Raw genomic sequence first — 16791 nt, forward strand, 5'->3', positions numbered from 1 at the left:
CATTTTCAACTTTATAATAAAATATTTTCTTAAAACAAATTAAGGAAAACATGTATTTGACAACAGAAATAATTATAATACCTTCTTATATTCAGACGGAAATCGTGCCCAATCTTGTTGAAGAGACTACATATTTCATTAAGCAACTTTAAGTAATTCATTAAATGTTCTTGCATTAGTAAACTGTATTATAGAGTGAAGAATGGGGGGATAGTGTGAAAACAGCAAAACAGATTCAGACATGGGTGTGAATTTACCTGTTGCCTCTTCTCAAATTCTAACTTGATACGGGACTTGATGCAGTTGCACGTGTCCTGATATGTTTGCTGCAGCGCAAGTTCCATGAGGTGTTTGTGGTATGCTCCTGCCAAGTTTCCGCAGATAAAAATGATTACATTTGCCAATATCTAGAGGATTAAAAAAAAAGTGTAAGGGACTTTACATATACAAACTAACAGAAAATAATCCTAACCTGCAATAAAAGATTGATGAAGTTATGTATTTTGCTTTTGTCTGATTTCTAGCAAAGGTTTACCTTTCAAAAAGCTTTCAAAATCAGTGGCAAAGTCCCAAGCAACAATACCATTTTAATTTAGGATTAAATAAGACTGAAAATTGAATTAAAGTGAAGAATATGCTTGTCTACTCAATAAGGTACACATTTTCTGAAAAAGAAATTAAGCTCATATTCTATATCCAGTGCTGAGTATTAATTATGTGGGATCATGACCTACTATGTTAAACAATAGCTATGGCTCCTGGTGTTGTTATTGACACGTTTTTGCAAGACATTTTCATTTGCAATGCCATCTGATTAAGAAGTGGAAAATTTTGCTTGCGTTTTCCCTCAGTCTGACCCACCACTGTCAGTCAGCTATAAATAAGAAACTGGTGACATTAAGCTATGTTTAATTAGGATATCTGAAATCTCTCTACTAGAATATACTTTTCACTACTACCAAAAGACTGCATTTTCCATGAATATGCTTATAAACTTAATTTAGGGCCAAGCAGCATCAGATGCTCAGTGCTCACAACACCACATGTACGTGAGAAGTAAGTCTGCTTAAAGGATCTATATTTATTTAGTGATTGCCTGGAACATTTCAGAAAGTAAAAAGTGGAGAGAGGTAGGGTTTTCCTATGCTTGAACTTCAAATAGGACAGAATACTATATGGCAATGCTAGGACTTTTAACTACTGCAAAAAGAGACACATTTACCCATCCTAATTCACTCAGAGCAGAAGAAACACGGTAATGCAACCAATTAGTAATTAAATTAAAGAAAAAGATAATATTAAATGGGTACAGAAGTTGAGATACAGCTGCAATAGAGCCAGAGCTAGTCTTTTATCTGTAGGGCCCTAGTGTATCATATAGTCTGGATTACAAGTACCACATGATGTCATAATACTTTTGGTCTGCAAGGGAAGGAGGGAGAAAGGAGGCTAAAATATCATTAATTCTCTTCCATTAATCTAATTACAAGGTTTATGATAGATTTCTTCAGTGATCACTCACTGTCTGAACGACAGAACCCAGAGAGTGGTGATCAATACACGGAATCGAGTTGGAGGCCTGTGGCCAGTGGAGTTCCACAGGGATCGGTTCTGGGGCCAGTCTTGTTCAACATCTTCATCAATGACCTGGATGAGGGGATAAAATGTCTCCCCGATGACATCAAAATGGCTGATTCACCAGAAGGCTGTGCTGCCATTCAGTGAGACCTCAACATCTTCAGAGTTGGGCAAAGAGGAGCCTCTTGAGGTTCAACAAGTGCAGAACCTTGCACCTCGGGAGGAGCAACCCCATGCACCAATACAGGCTAGGGATTGACCTGCTGGAGCAGCTCTGCAGAGAGACCTGGGAGTCCTGGTTGATAATAAAGTAAACATGAGCCAGCAATGTGCCCTGGTGGCCAAGAAGGCCAATGGCATCCTGAGATGCATCAAGAAGAGTGTGGCCAGCAGGTCAAGGGAGCTTCTGCTCCCCCTCTGCCCTGGTGAGGCCTCATCTGGAATCCTGTGTTTCTTACTCAGAGGAACAGATTTTTCACCTGTATGTAGCCCAGTTTGAGTGAAATACATATTGTCAATAGACTGTTCAATGGAAAATGCTATTAACATTACTGAACAAGATGAACAACATATAAAATTCTTGCTGAGTATCTCTCTTCTCCTAAGCCTTGCATTTTCTTCTGAACTGTGGTCCAGTTTCAACATTTGGAGACAAGTTCCACTCCAGGTATGCTTTAAAGTTTCACAGGCATTCTTCCAGAAGGAACATATTCAAAGTTTTCCTCAGTCCAGAAAAATTAACTGAGCTTTCCAATTCCTAAGCAAGTGCTCTAACCAGTATGGAATGGTAAAAAAAATCTTCTTGTTCAGGCAACTGCTCTAAGACAACCCCATGCTATGAATCCTACTTATACTGAAACACTTAGGATGAAATCAGATCAATCTTATATCTTGTCACTTTTCTAGGCTAGGACTCTGCAACTCTTTTACTATTTTTTTTCTCGTCCCCACCTCTGCTTCCCTCCCCCAAGACAAATTTTAGATAATAAAAGAAGATGTGATGGATCTTCTGGTAAGAAACAATGCATCTTGCTATGAGAGCTTTGATGAACTGCAGATAAAACTGTAGCCAAGAACCTCTGTCAGGAAATGAATTCAGGGCACCCGACTACACACGATTGGTTAGGGTTTCCCTGAAGGAGAACAAGCCTGATCTGTGGAAAAGGGTGTAACTAATGATGGTAACTCAAGAGCAGAAAAAGATGAAAATTACCTCAAAGACAATGTTGCAGAAACCTGTCTCATCTCCTTTACAAACAGACATTGTATGAAAAAAAACCAAGCCACAATATACATAAGCTCTGGTAAGTTCCCACTCAATTCATCATATGGAAACTCTGAGTCACACAGCAGAACTAATCTCTCTGAACAGTCAGCGGAGAGGCAAGTCCATTTACCTCCTGGGCCATCTGCATCTCATTAGATACATCCATTAAGTGTACACTGTGGCAAAGTTTCTGCTTAATCAATAAATTCAGTATCTACAGAAGACAATCTAAATCTGAGTCAAAAATTAACGCAAAGAACACCAAGATACCACCAGAAAGTATCTGTAAGTGCTCCAAGTACCAGCTTGTACCTGTGAAAACTTAAGGAACATTACCATGCCTGATCTCTCTTCTATCTCTTTAACCTACAGAATACTGTATGCACTTCCAGGCAATGGGGCATTTTCTAAACTGTATTTTCACATTGAAGCATATGTATTTTTCAGTATCAGTGAATAAAAATGAATCTGATTTCTACTGCTTATCTATCAAAACAGACTGTATTTAAAAGCAATTGAAGACAAAATTAAGTAGCTATGACTAATTTCTCAAGAGAGTACTCAAGTTCATTAAGTTCCTCAAAAACTTTAGTGTATTACACAGATGTTCATGTGATGAAAGACTACAAAAGTATACACAAGGAAGTACTATGCTGTACAAAAATAAATGAATTATAATGGAGGCTGCTGATTCTGAACTGAAGCATAAATCACTTGTCAAATATCTTAGAGACTCCTATTCAAATACTGAATATAAAAATCAGAGCTCTCTAAGGAGCTTCTCTATGTGGAAAGCCTCCAGTTTATTAATTATTTGTCACATTTCTTTCTTCTTAGATATTGTAGAGATCCTTCCTGCAATTCTTGCATGAATAGATTTTTACCAAAAACACCCAATACAAAAAATACATTTTCAAATAGTTAGATTCCACTTTTCTTCTGGATAAGAAACTTGAGAAAGCAGAAGCTAAGAGGTGGGCAAGAAAGGCTATAATCTGCATGGAAATTAACGAGAGAAAAAAGAATTATTGTGTCACTGCACAGGTGCAAATTCTTTAGCTCTTCTCCCATTTGATCTTTCATTTGATGGTTTGTGGTGTTACTAGTAAAGCTAGGGAACAAGTCTACACTTTTTTGGAACCTATACCATTCTAGATTCAGATAAAATTCAGCTAGAAAGAAACTTCACTGGGTAGAAACTTTAAAAAAGAAATTATTAGCCACCATGAAAATTAGTCATGCACATGGCCAACATGTACTTTGCCAAATACCACTATTTTAAGTACATATGTTCAGAAGGACATGTGTTCAAGCTACTCCATGCAACATTCCTGCCCACAGAGTTCTGGCTGGTCATATGATGTTGACTTTTTTCCTTTCACATTTCCAGACCTACAGAGGTCCAAAGACATAAGTTCCAAATTGTAATATATTTCAGTGTCAGCAATATCTACAGCTCACAAGAAGGATGAAAGAATTGAAAACAGAAGACAGTTTGCCCACATGGTGCTCACTGTTTCAAAAACAAACAGCTTAGGGAGTAAAAAATTAATGAAGTCTGCATTCCTATGGATTTGTATCCTTTTATCCATTTATTTCCTTGTTTATACATTACTTCCAACAGGTCAAAGATTGTTACAGCAGGCCTAAAACTATTATTCATTGTTCCAGAGGTCAACAAATTGCTCCATATTTTCAGTGTTAAAATAAACTTGGTAAAAAGACCCTTTGTGGAAGGGGAATTGGTGTAATTCTACAAGCTAGGAAGTTGTGATGCTGTCTTCTAATTTGTATGTGTAACTTTTGACATCAGAGCATTGTGTACAGCAGCAGGATATTCTTTTTCTGTAATGTCTATATTACTTCATGTGATTTTCTTTTTATCATTATTATAGATTCATGTTTCTCATAGCTCCAGGATGTGCTGTGGCATGACTGGATTTATTTTATTCACATCTATGCATACATGGAACCTATCTATATGTCACTGTGTATGAAAATAGATCATAAACTGGAAGCTCTTGAATCAAAACCAGGAAACAGACACTAGAAACAGGAATCAGAGTTATGGTCCCTTTAGATCACTTCTGTGTAATAAACGTACCATTACCTCTAATTTATGACTCTTCATATTTGAACCTAAGATAACTTTTTTCCAAAATGTAACTCAGATACAGAAAGAATCAGCCAGTCACTGCATTCCTCTTCCTGCCTGCAGAAAGGTCCTTTCATGTTTACATGTGTTTCTGGGATCACTTTATTTCTTTACACTAAAATCATTCAAACACTTTTGAATAAACAATTAACTGAAACAAATAAACAGAAAAAAAAATTCAAGCCTATTCAGAAATACATTTAGGTAAAACTAACTAGCTTACGGTGTGGCTTGAATTTTGGAAGCAGAATCTGTAAACAACTCATATTTTCATCCATCTTAAAAATGTTATCCCAAAAAGACAGATTTATTATTAGGTCCTGGATCTGATATAGGAAGGAGTACCAGCATGCTATGTAAAAAAAACCAAACAAAAAACCAAAAAAACCAACGACAAACAGAAGATGCTGAACACCATAAAATTTAAAGTTTCCTCTGAAAAATCCTATGGGGTAATATATCAATCTTTGACCTATTACAGAAATAGTCCCATGTCTGACTTTTGAGATACCTTCAGTCTTTTCCAAGAAATCCATCTGGTTCACTCTTAAAAAAAAAAAAAAAAAAAAAAAAAAGACTAAAATCTGTAATATAATATATTTACATACAGGAACCAGCAATATGCTGCCAAGTTAAATGTCTAACAGTAGATTTCTCCTTAGTCTTCCTTGGCAGACGGATTACCAGGCTATCTCTTCTATATTATCTACTAGCCTTGATGAAATTTCTTCACACATTATACATCTCGAAACATTTTCCTTTTGGCAAGGTTTACAGAACTTATTCAATAGATCCAAAAGATACCATAAGAAGGCAGGACAAAAAGATAAATGAACTGATAATTACATATGCACTCTTTATCAATGTACTAACTTCTGGCTTCTCTAACTGGAAATGAGCTTACCCTCAAAACCATAGTGATGATTTCAGTTTTCTTTTCTAATTACCACAGTTTATATTGTGAGTAACTGCACTGCATATTTCATAAACTACATACTCATAGTTATCAGTACATGACAAAATTAAAATCAATGGATAGTTTACTGTTACATTGTCACAGTTTAACCCCAGCCAGTAACTAATCACCACATAGCCACTTGCTCACTCCCTCTGCCAGCAGGATGTGGATGAGAATCAGGAAAAAGAAGAAAAACTTGTGAGTTCAGAACAGTTTAATAACTAAATATATATTTTTTAATTATTTTTGTTATCATTACAAATTTAATAAATTTAATACATAAATTTAATCCATCAACTTAAAAATATAATAATGAAAAGAAATATAACAAGACATAAATGAAAGAAAGGGAAAAACAAAACTAAAAATAATCCGCAACCAAATGCTGTAAAATGCAACTGCTCACAACTCACTGACTGATGCCCAAGCAATGACCAACCTCTCCTCCTCAGATCCCCTCAGTTTATATACAGCGCATAATGGTATGGTATGGAATTCTATGGAATAGTCCTTTGGCTAGTTCAGGTCAGCTGTCCTGCTTATCCTCTCTCCCAGCATCTTGTGCCACCCCCCACTCCCTGCCAATTGCTGTCACGGCAGAGTGAAGAGCAGAAAAGGCCTTGACGCTGTGCAAGCACTGCTCACCAATAACAAAAACATTCATGTATTATCAACACTGTTCTCAGCACAAATCCAAAATATTGCCCTGTACCAGCTAATAGGAAAAAAAAGTAACTATATCCTAGTCAACACCAGGACATACACTGAGGCTGTTTAGTCTAGATAAGAGGAGATTGTGGAGGGTCTCATTAACATTTACAAATATCTAAATGGTGGGTGTCAGGAGGCTGGGGTATCACTTTTTTCTGTTCTATCTAGTGAGAGGACAAGGGGTAATGGAAAGAAACTGGAACACAAAAAGTTCCATTTAAACAGACAAAAAAACTATTTTACTGTGAGGATGACGGAGCCCTGGCACAGGCTGCCCAGGGACGGTGTGGAGGCCCCTTCCTTGGAGGTCTTCAAAACCCACCTGGATGTGTTCCTGTGTGATCTGATCTAGGTGGACCTGCTTCTGCAGGGAGTTTGGACTAGATGATCTCTAAAAGCCCCTGATAGACAACAGTAATTAGACATTTTTAAATAGTAATTTTTATAATCTCTAAAAATGGAACTATGACATATACTAATGCTCTTCTTAGGTAGCATTTTTCTCTATCAGTATTGATAATTAACTTAAGCTTTTTACATAAAGTGTTTTCCCTTTGGCTCATTATCTTCAGTGGAGCAAATACATTCAAAAATGGCTAGTATAGCACGCCAGATCACCACTAATTGGCAGAATGACTTTTTCTAGCAGTAAAAACTGCAACTACAATGGGCACAATACACAAGGTGAACTGAGGTAGCTCCATAACCTTTTTTACAGCTGGAGTACTGTGAATCTAAGATAAATGTTATTTTAACTTAATAATGATTTATTTTTATGTAGTATTAGTAGTTAAAAAAAATCCATATTAGCATTTTCTGACAGATTTTGAAATATCTTTATTGCTCATATCTTAATTTACACTTTCTTGGGTTCAAAACACTCTCTAGATTTTTTGCTTTAGGGATGAACCTACAAATTCAGTGCACCATACAAGAAGCAGGTTTTAGACTCTGAACGCATGTAAGAAAAATTAAATTCTGACAATGAACATAACAGTCTTTCCTTCCAAAGAATGTATTTTTAAAATCAAATGGGTTTAATAGTGTGAATATGAAGACAAATATGACTCCACTAAACTGCCAGTAATGCCAACTTCATGATAACCTTGTCTATTATTACCTACAGCTCTGCCTTATTAGCAGATTTTGCATTTAACACAGTTCTTACAAATTGGTTTACAGTTTGTATACTACATTTCCAGGTATTTTAGAAAAGATAAGCTGTAAGTCTATTATTGAAACATATCATGATGCTTTGCCAAAACTGACAGACAAAAAGAAGTTACCAGTAAAATGAAGGAAAGAATATTCCAATTTCTAGACGACTGCAGTCATACTGTTATATTAATTTCTGTTTTCATTCTCAAATTTGACTAAAATAGTATTGGAGTTCTATGGATAAAAGTAGAAATAGTCACATGAGCATACAATCTCTTTTTATGAATTCTAATGTACATATAGCAACAAAAAATAAACAATTTGTCTTCTCTAATGTTTCTCATCTCCTCTCCACATTTCCAGAAGGTGCCTGTTTTGAACATAGCATGTTCCAAGCTAATAGAAAAATTACATCATAGGTGCACCTAAGCAGCAATGTGAAAAAGGCAGAAAGTACATTTGACTAATGAAGTTCTTTACCACGGACACTAGTCATGCTCCCCAGTGGGCCTAAAGAATAGATCCTTGTCTATTTTATTCAACAATTAAACATATCCATGCAAGTGCTCATCAGCTCTCTACAATGGGCACTCATTATCTCTACTTTGAATGTCCCAGTCTGATCAGAAAACTCTGCTATCTCATTATTCAACACTTTCTGCAAAAAAAAAGTTTTCAATTTACTCTCCTCTTTGAGAAAACAATAAAATCTCAGCTAGGAAACAGCAACTATCCAATGGCTCTAAATGCACACATAAACTGACTCCTCCCCTTCCTGTTGCTTGTTAGACATTTCGACAAGCTGTGGGATGCTGAAGAATAGAAATGGCTAACCTAAGCTCTAACATCACTCACAAATTCATTCCAGAACAAGTTTATCACTCTGCACAGAACTCCTTCCAAGCAGCTTTCTGAGACAGCCTGCAAACAAATGGTTCCATGCAAAAAGTTTAAGAACATGGTGTTTGGGTACTGGTGCCATAGGAGGCTAGTACGGTGGCTAATTCAGTGCATTATGTATTCCCATATCTTTATGGCAAATCAGTATGGACACTGTTACAGAAGACTTCAAATGACCAGGGAGGATTTACAAGGTAAACTCCAGTCTATTGAACGGCCAGTTAGATAGGCAACACCAGTGAGTCTGGTATGACCACAAAGATAGGTTTGGCCCCTGCCGTCAGGACTTCTTAAAGAAAAGTCATGAGCAAAATTGGATCATCAGCTCACAGGAGAGCTCTTTAAATGCTGTCCCCAAGCCAGCATGAGGGGAGTCTCATGTCAGGGTCACAAAATAGAACAGGTAGAATACACATCAACAGTTACTGCTTAAAGTGCCAGAAGAGGCAAAAAATGAGTAATGGCTTAAAGTGCCTGATGAAGATTACAATGAGCATGGAACTTTGCTTCCTTTGGTCAAGGCTTAACAATTTTTGTCAGTACTCCCTAATTTAGTCTTTTTGTTTAGACTTTTTAGATGGTTGCTCTGAGGTTTCTGTGGTTTATTGTTGCATATACATTCAAAATTGTGACTTTTGTTTGTCTTCCTACAGATTTCTTTGTCTTCCTTCATTTCCTCTTGTGATCTTCTGTAGTAGAAGAAAGATATCTGTGTTTGTCCTGTGTAGGTAGTGTAGACAGTGTCCGTGGAAGTAACACAAAAGTAGACAGTGAAGTGCTTCAAAGTGGTCCTTTTAAAAAAACTCTTCAGCAAAAGGAAGACACAAGAAGAGTAATGGATAGTAGAGAGTGCTAGCCAGACAGCACTGAAAGAAGTCTGAGAGGCTAAATCAGTCCTAGAATCCTGATTCAGTGTTAACAGAGGCATAAGTTGTGCATAAGACAACCATCTTTAGCAAGGCAAACAGACTCAGAAGCAAAATAAAATATCAATGAAGAAAAAAAAATTACACTTGACAGAAAAGAAATAATTTTTACTCTTGTTCTGTTCCTACTTTGAAATAATCTTTGTCAGAACTACTTAATAGATTGACAAAGAAAATAGCTTTATGTCTTTTTTTGTTGTTGTTATTTTGTGAAGCTGCCAACATTGCCTCTGTGACTAAGGGCAGATGTATCTCCAATGCAGTTACAATTGTGTTTCTATACTAGCACTGTGCTAAACATACCTATAGCCTGCCAAATAACAGAAAAGTGTTTGCAGAAAACATGCTAAGGCACATTAACTGCACAAGCACTCACTGCTGAAGAGTCTCAGAGATTATTTCCTGGAAAAAATATTTTTTCCTCCAACAAAACATCAATATTCTTTTTTTCATCTCATTCTGCTTTGGAAAAAAAAAAGATAATTTTTCATTAGGTTGTTACAGACTTCAGTAGAGATCCAGTTGAAGGTCCAATTCAAGGACATCATGGCATGCAACCACAAGAGCTCAGAGAGCTAGCTGACATCCTATAAAGCCACTCTAAATTATCTTTGAAAGCTCATGGTAATGAGGGGAGGTTCTTAAGACTTGGCAAAAAGCAAATATCATTCATATTTTCAAGGAAGATAACTTTGCCTTGATCCTTGGAATGTTATGATACAAATCCTCCTAGAAGCCATTTCCAACCTTACGAAGGCCAAGAAGGTGACTGAGATTAGTCAGCATGGAGTTATGAAGGGGAAATCATGCCTGAGCAACCTGACAGCCTTATGTAGTGAAACTCCAGAACCATAGGATAGTAGCTCTGGCCTTCCTTGAGCCCTTAGCTGAGCACCACAGGGCTTCTGAAGAAAGTCATGAGTCATCATGACAAGGACAAATTATTTTGACTGTAGGAAAAAAGTTGTATGATCTTTGAATGACCATTTTCAGAGAGTTGCAGCTTCTTCTTGTACCATTTTTCACTAAGACTCAGGATTGTCCTGCCAATATAACCATTTTGCATGTTACTCTGAAAAGAAATGCAGTTCAATATTAATGAAGAGTGTGGCCAGCAGGTCGAGGGAGGTTCTCCTCTCCCTCTACTCTGCCCTAGTGAGGCCTCATCTAGAGTACTGTGTCCAGTTTTGGGCTCCCCAGCTCAAGAGGGACAGGCAACTTCTGGAGAGAGTTCAGCGCAGGGCCACCAAGATGAAGAGGGGACTTGAGCATGTCTGTTATGAGGAAAGGCTGTAGGAACTGGGGCTGTTTAGTCTAGAGAAGAGGATCTTATAAGGGGGGGGATCTCATTAATATTTCCAAATATCTAAACAATGAATGTCAGGAAGAGATGTGGCATCACTTTTTCCTATTGTATGTAGTGACAGGACAAGGGCTAATGGAAAGAAGCTGTAACACAAAAAGTTCCATTTAAACACAAGAAAAAAACTAATTTACTGTGAGGGTGAAGGAGCCCTGGCAAGGGCTGCCCAGGGAGGTTGTGGAGTCTTCTTCTCTGGAGGTCTTCAAAACCTGCCTGGATGCATTCCTGTATGACCTGATCTAGGTAGACGTGCTTCAGCAGGAGAGTTGGACTAGATGATCTCTAAAGGTCCCTTCCAACACCTACCATTCTGTGATTGTATTAATTAACTCAATTTTCATTAAAAGAATATGATTCACCTAAGAATTTCAGTTCACTGACTTTAAGATTTTCGATTTAGTTGGATTCAGTATTGAAAACATAATCAGTGCCTCATAAACAAACAATGACAGGAAAGGGTGAACTTGTGAGACACATTTCTATTTGCTACAAATTAACATAGCTGACTAAATCAGGAAGAGGACATAATGTGAACAGAATCTATTCACTTTCTGTAGCGTAGATACATTGGCAGGAACACCTAGGCCAATTAACACACCAAGTTCCATCCATGTTCCACACAAGTATCTTTTTTAATGAATACAAGTGCATAGAAGGATTAATAGTTTCTAAAAATATAATTTTCAGTTCCTGTAAGTATATATCAGGAGCTTTTCATGTAGATTAATGCTTAAGGATTGCCTCTGTATCATCATTTCTAGAATTTCCCAATGATCACAAACTTGGGTTTCAGTAGTTGCTTTCCTTTATGTGTTTATGAATTACAAGTTATACTTGTGCATCAATTTGAACAAGAAATTATTTACTGTGCTAAAATATAAGCATAAATATTATCTTCAGCACACATAAACAAAACAGTTTACATTAATAGGCCCATCTTCTAAACTGCACAGGTGATAAAGAGATTGTGAACTTCCACAAGCTGGAGTTTTGGCTAACATCAGTGCTTACTAGGAAAGTTGATTTCCTTCAGACTTTTTTCCCTAGGAAGCCCAAATTACAAATACATTGAAACAATTGTTTTTTTCAGGTGACATAAAATGACTAATATAGTCATCAAACCTTTCCCTAATTTTCATGTAACTGCAGTATCATAGAACCATAGAATGGTGGGGGTTGGAAGGACCTTTAGGGATCATCTAGTGCAACCCCATCGCAGAAGCAGGTTTGTAACACAGTATGTTTCTGAACAATAAAGATGTTACTATATATTATAAATATTTTCAGATATTATAATTTACAGAACCATAGAATGGTAAGAAGGGACTTTTAGAGAACATCTAGCCCAACTCCCCTGCCGAAGTAGGTCCACCTAGATCAGGTCACACAGGAACACATCCAGGCAGGTTTTGAAAACCTCCAAAGAAGGAGACTCCACAACCTCCTTGCACCACCTGTGCCTGTGCTCCATCACCCTCACAGTGAAATAGCTTTTCCTTATGTTTAAATGGAACTTTTTGTGTTCCATCTTCTTTCCATTACCCCTTGTCCTCTCACTAGATGCAACAGAAAAAAGCGATGCCCTAACCTCCTGACATCCACTATTTAGTTTGGCAAAAACAAGTGACTTTAAATAAGTAATTTAAAATTTTAAAATACAAAATTCTAAAATTACAAAAAAATAATACACCTGTCATATCTTAAATATTTTTAATGTACAATAGTTAACACTGATGTGATGAAACCCTCAAATTCTAAGAAGCAAATCATATATAAAGTACTCATTTATGAATATATTCTTTGCATGCTTGTCTGCTATTTTATATTGCAGGCAGTATTAATCTTATATTTAAATGATCTTCCATCAGTCTTTCAATATTAATTCAATATTCAATACAGAACTCATCACAAGCAAAATGTTTATAATTGAAAATGCTCAATGGATAAATTAAACAACCACAGTAGTCAATTCAAACAAAAATAATAATAAAAATAATAATCCTCACAAGACAACACATTATAATTTCACTTGGTTGAAAACACATTTAAAAATAAACAAACTACAGCAGTGTAGTTGGAAACCCACTGAAAATTTCTATTATGGATGAAAGAAAAGATTAGTCTCCTACCATAACTAGAGACTAATATCAGACAGATAATTAAGGATTGAATTACAAAGGGAATACATAGATTAGCACAACTAAATATACAGAACAAAGTCAGTGAAAAAAATTGATAAAATTACTGAGAGACTATCTCACAGTAAAAACATGTAAGAAAATTTAAAATACAGACATTATTTCATTTATTATTTTAGCTTCTATTTTAGCCATTTGAGAGAAATATGGAAAGCAAATCAATCATCATAAAGAAGCAGATTGAAACATGCTGCTGACTAAGGTAGTTATAAAAACATCAAGATTGTCATAGGCATGTTTAAGAAAATGCTTTACAGTGCTAGACATATCTACAATATGAATCCTGGATTCTAAATGTCTCCAAAAAGTAATACTTTGTGGCATATAAATATTTTTTATAATCTCCACATTTGATATTGTTCCCTTGTTTTAATAGCTTGATATTCAAAATACCAATCATATTATATGCCAACCTCTATCAAACATCTTTTCTCCAGAGATGTGTATTTTTCAAAGAAAATTCCTGACTAGGACAAGAAAAGTAGGATAAAACTAGGAAACTAGAGAGCTGTCAACCATCTTGCTCTGCATTGTCCAACAGGGTGCAGTGGTGCCTGCTGCCTCTCAGGGTAAGGGAGCTGGAGAATTGGGTGCCTGTCAGTGCCCTTTCCTTTGTCCTAACAGCACAGTGATGTCCCTGCTCTCCTGTGAGTCTCAGGCAGTCTGCTCAGACCCCATGCCAGAATGAGTCCCCAGGCAGGAAGAAATTACAGGCACGTAATACAGGAACTGCAGGGAAAAAAAATTACACAAGAGAGAGTAGGTGGCAAATGACTAAGTTTCATGTACTGCATTTTAGACAAGACAGGCCTGTTCTTGCAATTAAAAATAAATAAACAAATTAAATACTCCAGATATGTCTCCCATCTAGTTTGTTTACAGTAGTTACAGGAACTTCTATCATATCATGGGCAATGTTTCCACAACTGAGGAAATTTAAATCACATTTGAATAAAGATATTTTGGAAACAACTTAACTGCATGTTTTTTAGTTTTCCTATGCTGTTCTCAGTTGCTAGCTTTTTTAGGTGCTACTGCAGCAGGGGGCAATGAAAATAGTGTGTGACGTTACCTAACACATGGTAATTTGGTCTTTAATTAAGGTCAGCATGACCTAGATCATAGAAAACACCTCCAAGCCTTACACCTGATGGCAAAGTCCAGATAGAATCAAGTTTCCTCTTTGTAAAGACAAACAAATCAATCTGGATTTTAAAGCAAGGGTAAGGCAGTGTCAAAGCAGATACAGAAGCTGCAAGACAGACGAGCAGAAACAGATTTCACTTCTTTTTCTGCTGCTTCCAAGGTTGTCAAAGGCGATCACCATCAACACTTACTGTGTAAGGGGGAGCCAAAAGCCTTTATGATAATTGTGAAGGAACATAGCATTGATCTGAGGAACACTTGCAGCTGTCTGCCTGAGATTATTTCTTATTCTTTTTTTCCCTGGTTATCATTCACTTCTACGTAACTCTCTATTCAGAGCCCTAATAGCCTCTTGTGTTAGCCTTCATACCGAAAGGCTCACTCAGTACTGCAACCTGCTGGTCCTATGACCCAGTCTACAGGTATTAGCACCTAAAACTTTACAGTTCATTGCAAGGCAAGTAGGAAATCTGTACTTAACTCAAGTGGAAATCAGAGTATTTAATAAAAAAAATGTAAGTGGCTTTTAGGTACATACATACCTTTTAAAATTTGGTCATGGTTCATTTACATTTCATTAGATCACTTGCATTTCAGTCACATCTGGCAACAAGCAACTCAGGAGACAGCTTTATTCCAACTCATCATGTTTCCTTCTGCCAATCACTCCTCCCTCCTTGACTTCGTATGCACCTTATGAAGCAGCTCAACCATCTGAAGCCTATGCCTTGCCTTTAAGTCAGTAAAGCAACTCCATCTCCTCTCAAATTTAAGACCACTGAAACACAGCTCACATGGCAGAAAAGAGCCAGCCTTTCACAAGTTTTCCAACATTCACCATTTATCAATCCAGCCCTGGCTCAGTGACTAAAAGGCTTCCTAAGGTACGTTTGTGTGGAAGATACTTGTTTTCACAGGCATGGCAAGAAGGCTACTGAACTGTTCTTCATTTGTTATGGTGGTCTTGCAAAGTTACAGGGAGATGTTCAGAGCCAGTCTCTGCAAACAGATTTTGTGGTATTTCAAACTAGAATTTTGCCAACAAAGATGGATGGTGGTTCACAGGAACTATTGTGGGCCGACAGTAGGCCAAGATTCCAAGGGAGCTGCTGCTAGAGTACAAATGAAAATTGATACAAGACTATGGCACTAGATGATCCTTGAAGCTCCTTCTGGCTTTCAAATCTATACATTAGCCTTTACTTCTGCTTGATCAGCATACTTAAGATCCTAGGGCACTTTCTGACCCTGGACAAGTTAAGAGTTATAATAATTTCCAGGCTTATACTGATGATACACTGTATCTCCTGTCCAGATGAGATGTAATCAAATTCCACACACTGCAGAAGGAGACAGCAAAAAAAATCACAATAAGGAAACCATTAAGTTTTATTGATTTTTAGAAAACTCTAAGAAGGCACGATGACTTTTTGTGTATCACATGAAAGATCTTAAAATACATAATAACAATATTCATCAGATCCGATCTCAGTAGACAAGAATATGGCTCAATAGAAGATGTTGTTTCCCCCTCCAAATAAACCAACAAGACTTCAAGAGATAAAGTCAGAGATACAAGTCAGCTCTTCTGAATCCCAAAACAATGTACCATAGCGCTTTTGCACTGATGACATTTTAGAGAACAAGTCTATGAGCAGCAGCTGAGGGAGCTGGGACGTTTAACCTAGAAAAGAGAAGGCTGAGAGGAGATGTGACCACTCTCTAAGACTACCTGGAGCAGAGCTGTAGTAAGGAGGGGAATCAGTCTCTTCTCTTCAGCAAGGAATGATAGAAAACAAGAAAATGGGCTCAAATGGGGGAGGTTTATCTTGGACATTAGGAAGAACTTTTTCACTGAGAAAGTTATCAGTCATTGGAATGGGTTGCCCAGGGAGGTGGTGGAGTCACCATCCCTCAAGATATTCAAAAGACGCAGAGATGAGCTGCTGAGGTATATGCTTTAGTTTAGTGATGGGATTGGCAGTATGATGTTAGTGGTTGGACTTGATGATCTTAAAGGTCTTCTTCAACCATAATGATTCCACAAAATATTATCACTGCTCTATCTTTAGAAAACAGAAATATTTAAAATAGTTATGTAACTGTATATAGCTTTGGATTTATTTATTTTTTTATCAAGCTCAACAAAACTCTTTAAAAGTTGATGAGAATTGCCTTCTATTGACTGTCTTATAATTTGATTCTCTATAAAACTATAGGGAACAGGTGCAACAAAACCACACAAAACCACAGGCAGAGCTGGCTTCCACAATAGAATATTAATCATATTTACTGTCCTCTTTCCAAAAGCTTATTTATGTGAATGTAAGAGAAGGAGGCTTATCAACTATTAAAATATCTAGGATTTTAAAGAAAAAAAATATATTTTTCAATGTACACAAAGGTTTAGCACTGTCTCTTCTATCTCCTC

The 16791-nt window shown here is 36.8% G+C and overlaps 1 protein-coding gene across 5 annotated transcripts in view; it reads right to left on the reverse strand.

Moving 5' to 3' along the window:
- ADCY2 (adenylate cyclase 2) overlaps positions 1-16791 on the reverse strand; it is a 200122-nt gene that overhangs the window by 106239 nt on the left and 77092 nt on the right. For all 5 annotated transcript variants that reach the window (XM_061995303.1, XM_061995304.1, XM_061995306.1 and 2 more), the window contains one exon: positions 258-407. In XM_061995303.1, the coding sequence (XP_061851287.1) occupies positions 258-407 (150 nt within the window). The remainder of the gene's footprint in view (positions 1-257; positions 408-16791) is intronic.

The sequence above is a fragment of the Colius striatus genome, chromosome 4, assembly GCF_028858725.1.
Source record: "Colius striatus isolate bColStr4 chromosome 4, bColStr4.1.hap1, whole genome shotgun sequence".
Taxonomy (NCBI): Eukaryota; Metazoa; Chordata; class Aves; order Coliiformes; family Coliidae; genus Colius; species Colius striatus.